The 19,611-nt window shown below is 40.1% G+C and overlaps 1 protein-coding gene across 5 annotated transcripts in view; it reads left to right on the top strand.

Moving 5' to 3' along the window:
• Acvr1 (activin A receptor type 1) overlaps positions 1-19,611 on the top strand; it is a 68,284-nt gene that overhangs the window by 32,523 nt on the left and 16,150 nt on the right. For all 5 annotated transcript variants that reach the window (XM_005007684.3, XM_003478573.4, XM_013142582.3 and 2 more), the window contains 5 exons: positions 5,934-6,194; positions 8,259-8,470; positions 12,324-12,423; positions 15,946-16,092; positions 18,753-19,028. In XM_005007684.3, the coding sequence (XP_005007741.1) occupies positions 5,934-6,194; positions 8,259-8,470; positions 12,324-12,423; positions 15,946-16,092; positions 18,753-19,028 (996 nt within the window). The remainder of the gene's footprint in view (positions 1-5,933; positions 6,195-8,258; positions 8,471-12,323; positions 12,424-15,945; positions 16,093-18,752; positions 19,029-19,611) is intronic.

Genomic DNA, 19,611 nt, shown 5'->3' with positions numbered 1-19,611 from the left:
CTTCTTGGCTTTACAACTTTCCTATCAGGCTCTCTTGTTTAAAATAAAAATGATGTGGATTCCCAAAATGAGTGTTTTATATTGAGAGAGCCAGCATTTAGGCAGTTGGTGTGTTTTATGTCTGAACGTGTAGACTGTCATCTTGCCAGAAAATCAACTGCCCTTCACTAGGCGTTCCGGATGGACCTTTGTGTTTCTGTCTTAGGCACAGGCTTGCTGGCAATGAAACCCGGCATTGCAGAATTCTTCATAAGCCTTTGTTTAATGCCAGGGTTCTCAACTGCTCACAGATTCGGGAAAGATGCCAAACTCTGCTCTCAGATTAGGAGATGATGGAAGCACTCCATAATCTCTAAACCTAATATAAGCTGCCATTTCAAAGGAATGATTTGTTTAGACTGTTGGAGTAAGGCCAGGGATATTTCAAGTTTCTTTTTTAGCATATATGAGTTCCGAGCCTTTGAACCTTTATAATTACAATCCAATTATTGCATTATTATTTGTGCTACCTTGAGGTGAGTCTGTAGAGAATTCAGTGTATTCCTTTTGCTGACCTATAAGCTGCATCACAGATACAGGCTGGTTTACATAAAACATTCTCTCATTTGTCTTGTAACAGAGATCTTAGTGGGGGAAGTATAGGCTTTATGTACCATTTAAGGTGATCAGTTTAGATGCCTGAAGCATTATAAAGTAGATCACTGGGCAGGTGGGGGAGGTAAGTATGCAGCATCGTGCTTAGATCACTAGAGTCCTGCTTGAGCATAAATGTGAATATTTTTACTCTGAAGTACAAGATTATCTCAAACTATAAACAGTCTTTAAAAGTCTGTGATGCTCTTTGCTCTGCCTCTTCTTCTTTTGCCAGTCTGGGATTAGGCTCCAAGTAGGTGTGTCCAGATGGTGAGCTGAGGATTGCCCAGAATAAGAAAAATCTTTTTAAAGATTTGGCCGAGGTGAACTCCTGGGATTCCCAGCCTGCGCCTCTGGTTTGCAGAGCCAGCTCCACTCCTCCACCGCCCTGGTGGCCTCTGTCTCTGCCAGGAGACAGCCTCCACTTATGGTCAGAGCTCACTGCGTTCCCAGCCAGCCCAGACTTTGAGCAGTTTCACATGGACCTGGGTCCTGGTGATATAATGGGCAGCTGGAGCCAGCCATAACATTGAGTAATGCCAGGAGGTGCCTTCTAGAACAAACAGTGGGGGTGAGCACCTTAGCGAGGGAATACCTCTGGCTTGACATTTAAATTACTGAATTATTTAAATGAATGTCAATTAGGTGAAGTAATCTGGCTGCTTTCTGCCAGGGTACTTCCTGGGTATTTGTACAGGCAAGTGTAAAGCACTTTGTATCAGATATGGTGCTTCCTGCATATAATGTAAAGAGTCTGTTACAGGACATGGTTGTCCATCCCTGGGTGTTCCATGTAGTAATTGTATTGTGATGTAAGACATTAGAGATCCACATACTCTTCCATGTGGCCCTAAAGGCACCTCTTTACCCCACACCCACCCCAAATAAAATACCACAGGCTCACACATGTTATGATGATTACTAAATTTGACAAGACTGAAAAAGTGAGTCATGGGCATTTTGAGACCTGTGGTTTTCCTAAGAATTGTGCATATTCATATTTGAGAATGGTATTACCTGGATTTAACCTTCTTTGTTGAATTAGTAATCCTAGTTCAGATAATCCTTTTGGCATCTCTTTAACCCAATCTGTCAGGTAAAATTGCCATAATAAGTGTGTGTGTGTGTGTGTGTGTGTGTGTGTAAGAGAGAGACAGATGCCATAATAAGTGTGTGTGTGTGTGTGTGTAAGAAAGAGAGAGACAGACAGACAGACAGAAACAGAGAGACAGAGAGGTCATTCTTACATTTTTGTTACATTAGAGCCTTTGTTTATGTGTGTGTGAATGTGTGTGTGTGTGTGTGTGTGTGTGTGTGTGTGTAAGAGAGAGGGGGACAGAGACAGAGAGAGAAGTCATTCTTACATTTTTTATGATGTTAGAGCCTTTGTTTATGTGTGTGTGAGAGAGATAGAGAGAGAGAGTGTGTATTTGTGTGTTTGTGTATATACACATGACAGGCTCTGCTGGTTAGTTAAGTAGAATGAGCAGTTTAAATGAATGAAATGTTGGGTGAAGAGCAAAATAGGAAACAAGTCTGTGAAGGTTTTTACTTTTCCATTACTGACTATCAGATTAGGCTCATGGCTTCTCTGTATCAGAGACTGAGTTAATTATTGCATGTCATTAGCAGCCATATTTTCCTGTCTTTTTTCTTTGTCTTGAGTGTAGAGGGGAAGATATGGAAATACTAGTTTTTGGCATTTTATTGAAAAGAATTACCAACTAAAAAGTAGGCAACTCCTGTATATAACTACAGGAAGTATATGGAAAGTTCAAAGAGAGTATTTAATGAATGTATGAATCTCTTCAGGTAGTTTATGACCCTGAGGGATTAAGATCTAATTAAGGTCAATACTGCTTCATCCCTGTGTATACTGCTCCCTGTGTATACTCATTCCTGTGCATAGTAAGTTCAGTTTTACTAAAGTCAGTATCTACTTGAGGCTGTTCATTTTGGCAAGACGCTTTAGGTCACAGTGCAGATATCTGTCAGATATATGCAAATCACACCATAGAGATCCTGCAAAAGCAGTGTCCCTTCCTGTGCCTGTGGACTTAGATTAATTTGGACTGGAACTTTAAGAATGGTTCATCGTGAGACCGCGTTAGAGAAACTATTATTGTTATTTTCTTTTTTCTTTAAATTGATATTTTAAAATTAGAGCCTCAAAGTATCATTAATTCTTTCGGCATCATGGGCCACCCATTTTTTTTTTTTTTTTTTTTTTTTTTAATCGGTACCAGGGATTGAACTCACTACCACATGCTTGCAAGGCAGGCGCTTATGCCGCTGAGCTGAATCCCCAGACCCCAGGCCACCCATTTTTAAAAGCAAAATTATTCATCTGGTTTTTGTGGTGCAGGAGATTGAACCCAGATAGACTCTCCAGCATGTGAACCATATGCCGTACTGTGGAGCTTTACTTAGGCTCAGCCCCTGGGCCACCACTTCCAGTAGGATCAGTGATGAATGAACCCACTAGAGGTCGAGTTACTTGTTGGTTATTATTGATGGTGGACCTTATGTGCAGCAAGTAGAGTAAATCACATTCTTCTCTCCATTTTCAGTCCAGAATTTCTACTCACTTATTTTTACTTCATATTTTCATACCATCGCTCATCCTTCATCCTTAACCCAGTGTCAGAAGGTGTAAGTCTTCAATTTGTTAGGGATTTATGCTTGGATATGTATGATCTTTTAAAAAAATTTAGAATTGTATTTTATTTTTTATTGGTACCAGGGGACAAGCTCACAACCTCACACTTGCCAGACAGGTGCTGTGCTGCTGAACTGTATCCCTGGCCATCTAGAATTTTAAAATGCATGTTTGTGTTTGATATTTGTATCACTTGTGTTTTTTGATGATCTTAAAAATATAGTCATTTAAGTCCTGCTGCAGATCACAAATGAATCAATATGGCACCACTGACTCTCCCTCCCACTGCACCCTTCCATTGCCTTCCAAAGAACCATCACCTGTTGAGCAGCATAGTTGGCAGCCCTCAGTTTTGTGCCATTCAAGAGTGGCAAGCATGTCTAGACTCCCTAGAAATATTATCTTTCAGCTCTCTTTTGGCAAGTGTAAACTTTTTGTTGGATTATGTCAGCAGATATATATGTTTCTTATCCTCATAGAAATAGATTGGTGTTGGAATTTCTCTTGGATTTCTCTGGGCAGGGACAATAAAGACTATCTCTTTGTTCATTAAAATTTTTGCTCATTAAAAATGTCTGAGGGCTCTTGATTCTCAGGGGTGAGACTGGTGACATACATAGCACTGTCAGCGGCTATTTTGGATTTTCTGCTTTCAGGCATGTCTTTGCTTTTGGATGAGCCCCTTGCGGTTTTCAAAAGAACTAGCAAGTCAATTATAAATAGAAGGCTGTGTCTGTGTGTCTGCATGCGCTTACTCTGTGGGACGAGGCACCCACATGACAGTGGGCAGTGAACTATTTTTCCACTTCTTTGAAGAGGGAAGAAGAAAGATTAAGAAACACTTTTCTCTTTTTTAGATAACCCACATCTCTACACACGCCCACACAAATCTGTGTAAATGAACTTGACATTTTCAAAGATCTTACCTTAAGGTCTTGACTTGAAAGCACAGCTCCCTGACCTGTTATTTTAATAAAGAAGCAGTTATTTCACAGACCCACTGTTGAGGGTTCAAAGTTTAGAGGGCAGCCTCTCTGAGCCAGGAACCTTGAGGCAGCTCTCAAAGCTGCATTTCCTTACATGAACAGTGCTTCGGGGACAGTGGCCTTGGCCAGCTAATCACAGGTCTCTAGGACATGGCTATTTACATTTCATCTTCACTTTCCTTCCCTACTGGTGGAAACTGTTGGAACCAGCAAGTCTGAACTTATCAGTCTAACAAGGGAGGGGAGAAAAGTGATGTGAAAAGTGAAACTGCAAATAAAGTGTTTTTAGAGATGATTAGCAAATGTGATTAGGTGTGCTTTCCTTATGATACGTAGCTGCCTGTCTTGGGATGTGAGCTGTTCCTTTGATCCTACCTGTTACCGGCTTGGTTGCTTTTCTTTCATTGCTGAGACAAAATACCTGACACTTAAAGTGAAGAAAGGAAAGGTTTATTTACTTCATTGTTTGTGGAGGTTTCAGTCCATAATCAGCTGACTCCAAGGCATGGCACTGGGGCAACACTTCAAGGCAGCAGCTAGCAAAAGCAGCCAGAGCAAAAGAGGAGCCAGCGGAAGCCTTTTTTCTTGCCTTATATTGTATACAGGCTACCTCCCCTCCAGGGCAGGTGTAATACTCACAAAATCGCCTTGCCCTGCTCTTGTACAGGATGAGGATATTTACAAAGTTAGAACCCTGGCTCCCTGCTGAGTCTCTTAAACTTCTAAACTTAAGTTGAGACAGTGTATCACCCATAACTGTTACTTTACTGTCCAGACATTGTTCAATTCCCTTTGTCTCTTTGTGCCCTCATTCTGGATATTTGCCTGTCAAGTTCTTTTTCTGGCAGTTGAAAAGTCTTGAGCAGTTATTAATTCCCATTTTAATCAATGTGAAAGCTTCTGTGTTACTATTATTGAAAAGTTAGCCTAGGCATTTAGCTGGAAATGTTGATGACATGGATTTGTAGCTATAGATTGCATCTTTGAAAATTCTTATTATTAGTACAATGGTTATTTTGGAAGCAGTCGGATTCTGAAGCAGGAAAATCAGCATTGCTTGTTTATTTATTATGCAGAGCTAGCAGGAACTGGTGTTAACAGATGCCATATACCTGGGACCCTTTTTTTTTTTTTTTTTTTCCTTTGTTTGACACAGGTCTCGCCATGCAGTTCATGTTGGACTTGAGCTCACTTGGTAGCCCAAGCTGGTCTTGAACTCGCAGTGATCCTCCTGCCTCAGTCTCCCAAGTGCTGAGATTACAGGCATGCGCTGTCATGCTAGCCATGGGAGCCATTTTTTATATAATATATCAGTGATGAATATTATGTTCCAGTAAAACATTTTATTTGGTATAAAAATGGAGATATGTGAGCCGGAGAAACTCACTGTCAAAAGTCTGTTACCAGATGGTAGTTAGTCTCTGGCTTAGTGGGATCTAACGGAGGCTACATAGCTTATATAAATGTATTCCTACATTGAGAAGTGATTATTATTTATAATTGGTAAGTGACAGTGCCACAGAATGGCTGATGGTGATGCCATTTTGCTTTGAGAATGTTTGGGAATGGTTTTGGAGAAACTTCCCATTCATCCAATAGGGGCTAAACTCATGCAAGTGATTTTTTTTTTCTCCTTTACTCTGTGTCCTTTGCAGATGAGAAGCCCAAGGTCAACCCCAAACTGTACATGTGTGTGTGTGAAGGCCTTTCTTGTGGGACTGACCACTGTGAAGGCCAGCAGTGCTTCTCCTCGTTGAGCATCAATGATGGCTACCATGTCTACCAGAAAGGCTGCTTCCAGGTGTACGAGCAGGGCAAGATGACCTGCAAGACTCCACCATCACCTGGCCAAGCCGTGGAATGCTGCCAAGGGGACTGGTGTAACAGGAACATCACGGCCCAGCTACCCACGAAAGGTTCCCATGCCTTTTTTGTCCTAGATCAAGGAGTTTGTTAGTGTTATCCCGTGTCTGTGGGGCCCTACAGGTCTCCTGTTAGTTGAAGCACAGGGATAGACCACACAGAAGGTCGCTCTAGGTGAGGAAGGGGAGGGCAGTGTCAAAGGAAGATGAACATTTTGGGGAAAGTGAGGAAGGGTGACAGCCACCTTGGAGACCAGCTGGCTGTGTCATTCTCTTCAGGTGGCTGTACACAGGATTAGAGCTCCCTATTCTATGTTCTGTCCTGAGGCTATGATGTCTTCCATAATTTGTGAAGTAACTTTGCTTAGTAAGCACTCATTGCTAGGACTTAGAGTAGAAAATGGAACACAAGCTAAAAAAGAAACAACAAACAAAAAACTTCTGAGCCTCTTCTCCCAGGTCTGATTCCCACCTATTGATTGCTGAAGTCAGGTGGGATTTTGCATGAGGCATGAAGTTTATGTGGCATCTTCTCCCTGGTAAGTTCACCATGGATTCCATATCTGCTAGAAACCAGTGTTCCTCTGAAATTGTATCTCCATAAAATGAACCCTAAATTGCTGTCTCGGATCCATACAAATATTAACAGACTCATCCAAGCCAAATTTATTTACTTCATTATAGTACATTTTTATAGGTATAATTTTTTAATATTGTACTTATGAAAGAAGAAAAAACAAAAAGTGGAGTAAGACAGACCACAAGGAACATTCACTGCCAGAAATATCAGACAGCAGGGAGAAGGCAGAATAATGGAAAAACCAATAGAAGATCATGTTGTAGCAATTTTGAAGTTGCAGTGATAACCTTAAGGCAGATAGAAAATGTTAAATTTCATGAGCAAATAGGATTGGATAATAAAAGATTTTAAAGAAAGAGATGAAGTACTTAAATGGTTAAAATCTAATAAGCTTTTCCCTTATACTTGGGGTCAGCTTTTTACCAATTAAGTAAATGGCCATGAAGAAATACCTGCATCATGACAAAAATTACAATATCAGCCGTACGAAGATCCTCATCTACAGAATATTCTGATAGCCCTTAAGTTTTAACAGAACATTTATTTTCTTTATTTAAAGAATTTCTTCTAATCCAAGAGGCTATGATATTTATAATTTAATGTATTCACTTGTTTTTATATTTTATCATGCCAATGATATGTATCATGGAATATTATGTTTGCCAAGTCATTATTTGGAATTAGAAAAGTAAAGGAATATATATATATGGAATTTGGCTTCAGAGGGACAGATTGCTGTGGGAGCCAGGAACATGTGATAAGTAGGTTAAGTGCATGTGGGGAAGAATAGGATTTGGTGGCTGTGCAAAGGCTTGAAATTCAGCGGTGGTTATTTTCTTGGGAGACACTTTAGGTATAGGCCCTCACTGTCCTACTAAGATTTTGCTCTAACTCACTAGACAAGTGGAAAGCTTTTATAAATATTTGCTCAAGTGATAGGTGAAGTATTTGGGTGCACATACCTGTGTTTGAGCGGGTAAAGTAATAACGACAGAGTGAGGGAGTGAATCGTGAGTGGATGTTTGAATAAGTGAATAAATGTACAGATGAATAGACAGGATCCTAGACAGAAATTGTGATGTAAGATCAATGAGGATTCTGCCATAGACATCCAAGATATATTGAACAGAGAGCACTGATGGAGTAATGCAGTTTTAACTCTGCTAGCACTTTGTCACAGGGATATTAGAGGGTAGTATCTGTCTGTGAGGGCTGGATTATAAAACATCTTTATATATCAACTCCAAGTTAATAAAAGTGATATCAAGATTTGTATGGCACTTTATATTACAAAAGCACTTTCACATACATGCATTAATACAGTCGATTCTCAGTGGAATTTTTCTGAACTCCAGTTATGTCTAATTGAATGAGGATTTAATGATTGGACCTTGGCCAGGTAGTAGGAAGTATTTTAGTTTTAACATTTTATAACTTGTGAAACCATGAGATGAGCTACTTCTTAGGATATTGGTTATGCCAAGTAATAAGCAAACAGTGATCCTGATGGCCATTTACCCTTTCTCTCCCATCTGCAGGGAAGTCCTTCCCTGGAACACAGAACTTCCACTTGGAGGTCGGCCTCATTATTCTCTCTGTAGTGTTCGCAGTATGCCTTCTAGCTTGCCTACTGGGAGTTGCTCTCCGAAAATTTAAAAGGCGTAACCAAGAGCGCCTCAATCCCAGGGATGTGGAGTACGGCACCATTGAAGGTCTCATCACCACCAATGTTGGAGACAGCACATTAGCAGTGAGTTTGTGACAGTCTAAACATGCCAGAGATGGCTGCAGATACTTTCTTATTTGGGCATGAAAAGTTGAAAGGGCACTGACAGTATAGTCATGTGCCATTGGGCACTTACCTCCTAAGCAAGCGTAGGATGGCACTCATATAATCTGTGTTACATGAGAACGTTAGTTTAGACAACACCTAAGAGGCAAGGGTGTTTATTTAAGTAGATTCTTGGTAGTTGCTTTTCTTTTGGGATTAAGGGAAAAGGGACAAAGAATGATTGCCTGCAGTTTTGGAAGGCTTAGAATTGGTGGTTTTCAGTTGCTCTATTTTTAGTAATAAAAGTGCTTTTCTTTAATACTTAAAATCAATTTCCCTTCTAGATTATTTTAACAGCCTATAATTTAAGACTTTAAAATTTGACATCCAAAAAAGTAGTTATTAAATTTCCCACGCTCCCGTGCTGCCCCCTTGTGGAGGGTGGCCGCATGATTATATCAGGGCCATCCAATAGGATACTGCTAGTGTACCACCTACTATTCAATTTTATAGTGGCCTTCTTAAAGTTAAAACGCACAAAGAAAAAAGTAAATAAGGTGACTTTAATTTTCTGTTCAGCCCGACATATACTTTTTTATCATTTCAAAATATAATCTGATAATATTTGAGACATTTTACATTTTGGAACTACATTTTCAAAACTTTGTATTTTAGACTTAAAATATGTCAGGCTAGCTAGAGTTTACTTATTCAGCATGAAGCCATTGTATTTACGCATTTAAAAAATCATTCTTTTGTGTGCTTTGTATGATGGACTCATGCTATACTCTCACCCCTTCAAGTTTTTATGTTTTGAAATTTTTGAGTCAGGATCTCAGTTGACAAGGCTGGCCTCAAACTTGTGATCTTCCTCCTGAGTAGCTAGGATAGCAGTATATGCAACCACAGCTGGGTAAAAAATAGCATTTACAGAACAAATACTATACAAGCCTGTGATACCAGCAGGCTGAGGCAGAAGGAGCCTGAGTTCAGGACTAGACTAGGCAACTGAGTAAGATTCTGTCTTCGAAAGGTCTGAGTTGTAGTTCAGTGGTAGAGCTGAGGCTTTGCAAGTCCCTGGGTTCAGTCGTTGGTATGGCATTTTTTTGAAAAAAATGTTAATTTTAAGGCCGATTTAAGCCATAAATAATAAGAAATCACTTATAAATAAAAGGTCACCATAAGTTGCAAAAAAAAAAAAAAAATTCTACATTGATGCTAGGCCAAATCTGATGCCCTCTGTGAAAAAAGACAAAGATGTGAGGTGTTGGAGTGTTGGGAAAGACGTGCAGTGTGGATTATGTGCATCATAATCCATTGAGTTGCCAGTCAATCAAGGTGGTATCTTTTGGGGTGATTCAGTGTTACCGAATACACGGCTGTGTATCATCCAGTCCTCCTGCCTGTGTTCAATCCTGCTGCTGTCCGCATGCTGAAGGCGCCTGAGGGCTCCGCACTTCGGCTTGCCTAGCACTTTGGTCTCTGATGGCACAGATGCACCCGACCAGTGGCTGTCTCGGTGCCACAGCTGTTGCACCCAGGTGGTGGCCTGGCCTGCCCTTTGTGAGTGGGTAGAACATTTGGTGATGGCTGACTGGTCTGGCTGAGGTCGCACCCTACTGCCTTGCTCAGTACAGGACCACCAGTCTCATGTACTTTTTGTATCAAAAAGGAGGAATTAATCTTGTGTAGCTTCCTTGATTTATTTAAAGTGCTCTCCTGTGGAACTGAGAGAAGATACAAGAAATTCTGTTTTGAAAAGTAGAAAAACAGAATTTTTCATTAAAAATGTACTCAGAAGTCTATTTTAAGCTTTAAGAAAAATGAAATGAATTTATTGAGTTAATAGCAAGAAGATGTGAAGATGAATCCTCAAAAGCTTCAGCAAAGCAAAATTCTAAAATAGATTAGTCAGAACTTTGTTCTTCAGAGCTGCTAAAATAACTAATTACCCAGGATAGTAATTGAAATATCTAGTATAAATTACCATTTAAATAGCTTTCAGGATTTTGTAAGAGGAAGGAAAGGATACGCCAAAACAGTCTCTAACCTCAGCCATGCCAGATGACAGGATATCACGATATAATAATCTAGTAAATACAGTTTTGAAAAAAGATGTCATTGTTGGTCTCTACACTTGCTTATTTAAGCAATGTGCTCATTTATGTGATTCAACAAAGCACACATCCTTACAAGATCTCTCATTTACTCCATAAAAGAACTATTGGGATTCACGATTTGAGGCAGACATTTATTACTTTTTTGTTGACCCCCCAACTGTGAAGTGGGTTTAGAACTAAAATTATACATTAAAAGCAACACATTTAATTTTAACAGTTTCATTTGCAGAATTATTCTTCTAAAAATGGAATGAATGGAGGGAGGGAAATAGCAAGAGAGAATGGATAGATAAATAATGAATTCTACATTTTGTTTTGTTTTCTTTCTTTCTTTTTTTGAGACAGGATCTTGCTCTGTAATTCAGGCTGGCCTCGACTTTGTGGTGATACTCCCACCTTAACCTCCCACATCTTCTTTTCTTGTTGATTTCTCTTTCTTTTTCTTCTTTCTTTGGTAGTCCGGGAGTTAAATCTTGGCATAGGGATGCTTTACCACTGGCCCCAACCCTTTTTATATTTTATTTTGAGATAGTATCTCCCGGAGTTACCCAAGTTAGCCTCAAATTTGCCATCCTGCTGCATCAGCCTCCTAAGTAACTGTGGTTATAGGAGTGTGGCAGACTCTTTTAATAGTTTTTAAGGTTCTGAATTTCTTCCACTGGATATTCAGCTTTTGTTAATTTTGCCAGTCAACAATTGGCAGTGGTGCTCAGGGGAAGTAAAGGAAGGTGAAATTCATGGAAATCAGTATATTGCCTTAATAGGCCAGCTGAGATGTTGGAGAAAGGAAGAGCCTCCAGAATATTATTGCAACCATTCTTGTCATTACTGCATACTCAGTGTTAAGGCAGCCACACATCATCACCATGGGCATGGTGCTTTTATTATAGATAATCCTTGCCTGATACCAAAAGACTTGTTTCTTGGCTTGCACTGAAAGTAAAAAGAAAAATTTTTTGAATGAACTAACTAGGAATATTTTGCCAAGATGTTCATCCGTAGGACTCTGGTTTTACACTTCTAGCAAAACTTTTCAGTCTTTGCTTTTCTCATTTGTGAGTGCTTCACATTAAGAAATGACAAGGAGGTATTTTTTTAGTGAGTCCTTTGTTCCTCACCTACCTAACAGGTAACCTTCCAGAGTGAATCGGTGTAATGATCCACGTGGATCTGTGCAGTCTTCCCACTGCAGACATCAGAGCTGTGTTTAGTATTTCTAATTTGTTTGTTGCTAATTAGACTTCCTTAGTGAATATGATAGCTAAAGTGGATCATTTGATAGATACTTAATGAACATAGCAGAATGTGGTAAATTATACCCAGGACTTGGAGTTGGAGGACTCAGCCCACCCCTTTCCACCTGTTCATATTTCTGTGCTTCCCCTGGTGCTCAGTAGTGCTACTTGAACTCTCTCAATTGCATCTTTATCTTTGCTCACCTTCTTTATATATTTTATTCTACAACTCTGGGTATAAGAAAGGATATTGATCCCTTAAGAGAATATACCATATTTTAGGGAAAGATCTGACTTCCAGTTCTTCTACGAAATAAAGCCCATCTTTCTTCTGGTGGAGCTCACCAGATATGTTAACAGTCCATGTGTCCAGGACCACTGCCCTCCTTGTGAGTTACAGCAACGTGTGTACTGACGGGACTCTAAACCACAAACGACTGCTCAGTAGTTTCTTTTTCTCCTTGTCTCAAACTGCAGGATTTATTGGATCATTCATGTACATCAGGAAGTGGCTCTGGTCTTCCTTTTCTGGTACAAAGAACAGTGGCTCGCCAGATCACCTTGTTGGAGTGTGTCGGTAATTCTTTTTACTTTTCCTTTCTGGGTGTCATGCGCTGCTAACTGTGGTTGTATAGTGGAATGGAACTTGTAAGATCTGCTTTGTGTTGCCTCTCATTTCCTTAGTAAGCTCAGGAGATGCTGCTGCAAGCACCTTGTGGGTATTTAGCTTCTTGAACAATAGGAGAGGCAAGATAGCCATGTGGTCTTAGTTCTCAGTGTCTGTGTGTTTGAACCCCTAAATTTGTTGAATTTCTTGTTAAGGGAGTCATCTCTAATTAGTGTAGAGAATGCCTGTTCAAAAGCGTTGAGTTGCAAATAAACCCTTTAGCATTAGGAATGCTGAAAAAGTGGATTGATAAGGCTGATCCTCACCATAGATATTGGATGACTTGAGGTAAGTATGCTGTTGCACAGTAAAGTTGTTACAGTTCTCTAATCTTTTTCATTCTTCCCTTCCCTTTACAGTAAATAATGCTAAATACATATAAAAGCTAAGAGCAAGTGCTTATATACATTTTTATGGCCTCGGTTTCCCCATATAGGAATATATTTTTAGGTTGACATAATCATGGTGTATGTTTAGTTCATGGCCCTTTTTCAGCTTTAAGCTTATCATTCCATATATTTGGTTTGGTTTAGCTGTGTGTTTTTTTTAACCAGCAATTGAACCCAGGACCTTGTGCTTACCAGGCAGGCGCTTATGCTGCTGAGCTGCATTCCCAGCCATGGCTGACGTTTTGGTGTTTTTTTTTTTTTTTTTTTTTTTTTTCCTCTTGTGTTTTTCAGACAGGGTTTCACTTTGTAGCTCAGCTTGGCCTTGGACTCACTATGGAGCCCAGCCTGGCGTTAAACTCATGATAATCCTTATACCTCAGCCTCCCAAGTGCTAGCATTACAGTGCATGCCACCACACCTGACTGAAAGACCTATTCTTTATTAGTTTCATGTAATGGGTAGGTATTTCCAAGTGGCATGGTGGTTTTCATCAATATTTCCTGCTGGATGGCTGCTGCAGCCCTGGACACCCTCTTCACACTATCCTCTCTGGGCTGAGAGCTGCTTTGGGTTGGTCCATAGTTTGGTCCTCTCAGCTTTTCCTTTGGGGAGGTGGCTGGTCCTTGTAAGCTAGTTCTACCTCCTGCAGCTCTTTTCCAGATTTTCTTTGAGTTCTCATGGAGAGTAAGACATTTCCAGCCTCAGCAGTAGGAAAGGGGGTGAGCAGAGTATGGAGGGAGGTGCCTGCTGCCCCAGGACATGACCTGTGGGCTTTGTTTCCTTTTCTCTAGGCCAGCTGCTGCAGCTGTTTCCCATGGTAGGCATCTCTTCTACAGCAGACCGAGAATAGAGAACGTAAACATGGACAAGTCCCAGATGTGCTTATTCTGAACAGCAGAGTTGTCTTTTTGTCCTCACTAGCATTCTAATGATTCTGGACAGGAATGTCTGCATACTGGCAGGAGGGAGGTGAAGGGGGTGTGAGCCCGCCTTGCTGACCCTCCCCCTGCCAGTCCTGAGGTTGTGCATCATCCATGGGACAGCACCAAGTCCCAAACTCAGCCCTCAGGGAACAGAGCTGGGATCTAAAGTGAAAAATAATATTTTACCTTTGCAAATATGTGCAATTTCTGGTTTTGAAGATATTCTTAGCATTCTCTGAAATAGTGTAAATCAGTTATTACATTTTGCTGGGTTCGCGCGAAAGACTTTAATGCAAACAGTGCCATTTCAGAAGCCTGTAGTTAGTGTTGATGTGGTACAATTTTGAACAAAAATATATGTGATAAATTCCACAGATCGCATGTTATCATTTTGGATTCACAAACATGGGAAGCTGGGGTAGGTCCATCATTGCCATACGAGGCTAAGGAACTCCCAACTTTCAAATGCCTCAGGTATCTCCTTTGTGGGGCTCTGTGGCCAGGGCTTCTTGCAGCTCTGCTTTTGTTCTGTGGGCTTCTGTATATGGTTGCATTTGCAAAAACAAAAAAGGAATTAACAACTTTAAATCAGTTGGAAGCCAATGAAATAGTTTTCTATTTTAATTCTATGTACCCCGCTGTACATCTCTTGCTTTCTTTAAAAAAAAAAAAAAAGGATTTATGGGAACAGTTCATTAGAATATTTTTCAACTTTCTGAATGAAAAATGAAAACAAAGAGAAAATAAAGATATAAAATGGAGCTAAAGCAGAAAGACTTAGTACATACATTTGTAGCATCTTAGCAGTAGCCTTCATCTCAACCTGCAAATGCTGTGCAATTGTTATGAGACAATAAAATGAATGCTCTATTAAGTAGTATCTGTGTGGCCTGACAGCGGCTCGCAAGAAGCACCTATCAGCCCCATGCGACACCTCTCTGGCATAGTCATTGGTATTTATTAGGATAGTATTTGTTTGTTGCCTGGACAGACCACTTGTTCCTTCACATTGGGGGTTCTCAGTGGCTGTGCATATGCAGGTGGTGCTGTAGCTGCTTATTATGGGCCTGTGATCCCAGCAGCCATCGCCTGGGCAGAAAGCCCTGATGCCATGCAGTTGTGTCTCCTGCTGCCTTGCTCCCCGGGCTGATTATACCCCATGTTGATCCCCATAGTCTTGGGGTAATTACTTCCTCTTCCACCCTTCCTGATCACTCCTGTCTATAATTAAAGAGAAGAATGGAAGAGGGAGCACGTTGTTGACAAGCTGACAAGTGTGTGGTTGCCACAAGAGGAGGACCAAACACCAGACAGCTCAGATCACAACTAAAGTCACCACATTTTTTAGATTGTCTTTTCCAAGTGTCCTTTTTGGTATAGCCCATTTTGTGCCATTGTAGGGGCTGTCTGATACACAAATACCCATGACCAATGTCAGAAATCAACCGTTCTGGGATTATAGTATTTAAGACTTTGCAAATCCTCTTTAGAAATACATCCTCTGCCAAGAAATCCTTTAGGGAAGGCGGTAGCATGCTTGATGATCTCCTCCATAGCATTGTGTTTTGTTGTTTTTGTTTTTGTTTTTAGTCCCCAGAACACACATCTCAAATTTAGTAGTTTCCTTTGTAAGAAAATGCAGTATAAATCAGACTTACATGCCTGGAAAATGCCTCTCTTGCTTCTAAAGAAAGGAAGGAACCAAGGAAGCCATTTGACTCAGCAAGATTTTAACACACCATTGAAATTTAATAGTCTGTACTATATCCTAGGTTTTACTAATTTTATATGTTTTTAAAAACTATATGCATTTGATACCTTTCAATAGAGGAATTTAAATGTAGCTGCAGCTAATTTTACAATGCAGAGACAGAAGACAGTTTTTTAGCACTATGTGGTGGGTGAGTGTAGAGGGGGTTCTATGTGACTTTTCTTTTTTAATGTCTTTCCAGGCAAAAGGTTGTAGTATTTATATCCCCCAAGCGAGTTTCTCCAGCAGATAATGGGAGGGATTGAGAGCTACAGGCACTAGGTTCATCGGCTTATTCTTGGGAGTCGTTCAGGCTGGCTACCTCTTGTGTGTGTGCCTTCCGGAGTCATTTCTGTTTTGTTTTCTACAGGGAAAGGCAGGTATGGTGAGGTGTGGAGAGGCAGTTGGCAAGGGGAAAACGTTGCTGTGAAGATCTTTTCTTCCCGGGATGAGAAGTCATGGTTCAGGGAAACAGAACTGTATAACACTGTGATGCTGAGGCATGAAAATATTTTAGGTAAGTGAAGCATAAACCCCTCACTGATCTATCTAGGTGGAGATAATTGCTTAGCCTTGCCCTCTATGATTTGCTGAGTGTGAATTTGAAGGTCTGTCCTGAAAGCGACATAGGGATCCTCAGAATTTATATGCAGCTTAATTTTCTTGTAATGTCAATTTCTTATTTAAATCTGCAAACAAGTTAAGTTGTAAGATTCTCTAGAGGAGGAAAAGGAAATCCGTTATTGCTCATTCTTATTCCTACATCTGCAGATCGTTACTTAAACAACAAAAATTTGCCCCATATTGTTCACTTCAAGGCTTCATGGGTTGTTCTACTTACCCCACCCTTTTTGAATATTTATTACTTGAATCAAACTAAGAAAGATCTTTGGACTCTTTCCTAGAGATTCACAGCTCCCAGGGACATCATAATTAAATGCACATTCCCTCAAACTAGGCATCGTTTTTAAAAGACCAGATTTACAGAGGAATTCAGCATACATTTTAATTTGGAAACTAAAGCTTAGCAACATTTGTGAAATATTGAAAGAGCCCACTGAAATCTTGCTATGGCAGTATAAAGGGTGAACATATTTCCTTGAGTCCATTGACTTCTACAGTTTTGAAAAATTTCTGTAAATGTGCTTATACTAATACACATATGGTGAATGCTACTGGAGATTTTCTTTCTAGTCATGCACAGTGTGTGCCCGCCTGGGTAGGATTGTGTTGTTCACTGTATGGTTACTGGACTAGGTGTGACATACGGGAAGACCCTCGTCAAGGTTTACTTCAGTTTGCTACTATCAGTTTTAGTATTTCAATCTGAGTCAAGTTGTCATTAAATGATGGTTTGATGCTTCCAAAGCTTTGCTTCAATAATGTGGAATTGATTGCTGTCTCATCTCAGAGTTGTTTGAACTTGGCTGACTTCTCCATTTCCCTTACTTCTCCTGCCCTAGTCACCACCTGTCCCCACTGCCTTGTACTGACTGCACTGGCAGCTTCCCGCTTCCAGTCCCCCATTCCACACAGAAGTGTCTTGCTTTGGAGAGCGTAGGTAATTCTGCTTAAGGTGTCAGGATGGTTCCCAAGTTGAGCATAACATAAATGACTTCCATGCCTCACACTGAAAACTTCCTCTTTGGGGCTCCTAAGTTCCACCCACAAATAGGTCCACATTTACCTACCACGAGTGGAACTGTCATAAACACTTAGATTTCTCTGTCCTTGGTTATGTTGTTCTTAATCATTCCTTATTTCTTTTCCGCCCTCCAACTACAAAAGTGTCTGGTGGTGTTAAAAGCCACCGCCTGACTGCATGTTCATTGAGTTATTTGAGACCTATAGAAGTGAAGAAAACTACCCATGAAAAATACTAAATTACCAAGTTCTTATGTTGGTTATTGAATTCTGGGCTGTTTTAAAATACAGTAGTGAGCAAGTATTCTTGAATACTTTTCTTGTGTTTTAGGTAATATAGTATTTTGCTCTTTAATTCTCCTTGTTACCCTTTGAAATATGTTAATAATAAAAGGAGGAAGGTGAGATGGAGATTTCATGTGACTTGAGCAGAATCACCAAGTTTGGGAGTGGTGGGGCCAGGGTGTAACCCAGTAGTAGATGGTCTGAGTTCCAGTCCTCTCATCAGCTGTGCTGTCCGGCAGCCTCACGTCTCAGGTTTCCCAGTATCTGGTTCTGGATCATCACCCGAGTTTGAACCTCTAGGCACCTATTCAACCTCTTCTGACAATAGAGATCAAACCACAGTTTTCCCATATAAGTGCTCCAGCATTGGAGAAGCAAATATGTAATTCAAATTTGAGGCATAAGCAGTTGAAAAACATCTTGCTTGTTTAAAAGTCATTTTTCCTGAAGGTTCAGAACATGATTAACGAGACAAAGATCTTTATGACATAGAGGGCAAAGGGAAAGGTGAGGCATTAAAAATGTGTCTATTATTTTTTTAATCAGTGGGCTGTCTTCCCTGGCGGGGGGGGGGATCAACAGAGGCAGCACAGCTATGATATACAAGAGCAGTTTAATTTCTTTTGAGTGGTGCTTCCTTTATTGTGTTCAAAAGTCTCCTTATATATAAAAAGTTTCCACTTCTCTTCCAGACCAGTTCAGTTGTACTTCTTGTTGGAAGCCTATTGTAATGACTAGGCCAGATTATTGTAATTCCCCACACTGGGCTTATGCTGTGTTTTGTAGATAAATATGACAATAGTTTTCATGTTGTTTTTCATTTTTAAATGTCTCTTTTTTTTTTTAAGCCAAAAACATTATCACTATGGGTTTCCTATATGACGGACAAGGAGCATCATTAATGCTAAATATATTCAGGTGGTTGCTTTTTGGCGGGGGGGTACCAGGGATCGAACTCATGATGTTACATTTGCTAGGCAGGCACTTAAGCCACTGAGCTAAATCTCTGGCCCGGTTGCTTTTTTATTTGATGAATCACTTACTTAGTTTATAAAACCCATCCCTTTATTTTATATATGAGAGAGCCTATATGAACTGCCCACTACATTGTAGGCAGTCAACACTGGAATACAAGTATGGCAGTTAGTTAATACTCTTATTTTTAGTTAGAGATACAAAAAGTTACAGTGTGTTAAAAGTTATAACAAAAAGTTATAATGTATGTTAATTTGTTCTTGCTCTTGATAGGTTTCATCGCTTCAGACATGACCTCGAGACACTCCAGCACCCAGTTGTGGTTAATTACACATTACCATGAAATGGGATCATTGTATGACTATCTTCAGCTCACTACTCTGGATACAGTTAGCTGCCTTCGAATAGTGCTGTCCATAGCAAGTGGTCTTGCACATTTACACATAGAGATATTTGGGACCCAAGGGAAACCAGCCATTGCCCATCGAGACTTAAAGAGCAAAAATATCCTAGTGAAGAAGAATGGACAGTGCTGCATAGCAGATTTGGGTAAATTTTTAAAATTTAAAATTACTCTCTTTAACTATTGTCATATTACAATATCCAATCAGGATATTTCCTCCTAACTTGTTATGAAAAACTTCAAACATACAAAAAGTTGAAGGAACATTGTAGTCAATACCTACCACCTGTGTATTCCCAGTAACTACTGCTTTATTGTGTATCTGTCCATTGATCAGCTCATCTTAATGTTTGATACATTTCAAAGTAAGTTGCAAGCAAAAGAACTGTTCATACTGCAAGCAAAAGAACCGTTCCCTCTAGTGACTGCAACACCCACACTAGTGTACCAGTAACTAAAGTACCTGACTGGTTTATTCTTTACTTTCTTTTCAGGTAAAACTTACATACGATGAAATGTGTGAATGTTAGGCACACTGTTAGAGGTTGACAAATGCTACACATTCCAGATGTCTATTGAGACCCAGTATCTGGAAAGTCACGTCAGGCCCATTCAGTTGGTCCCTCCTCTACCATCAGAGATAGCGAATATTGTCACATTTTGCTTTCATAAAGCTCACATGAAATAGGGGTACACCTATGTATTCTGTGTAATGATTTTGTCTTTAAA

The sequence above is a fragment of the Cavia porcellus genome, unplaced genomic scaffold (assembly GCF_034190915.1).
Source record: "Cavia porcellus strain 051 isolate PalLab524CR breed Dunkin Hartley unplaced genomic scaffold, mCavPor4.1 scaffold_12, whole genome shotgun sequence".
NCBI lineage: Eukaryota > Metazoa > Chordata > Mammalia > Rodentia > Caviidae > Cavia > Cavia porcellus.
The sequence above is the reverse complement of the archived record's forward strand: the minus strand, read 5'-3'. Positions and strand labels throughout refer to the sequence as shown.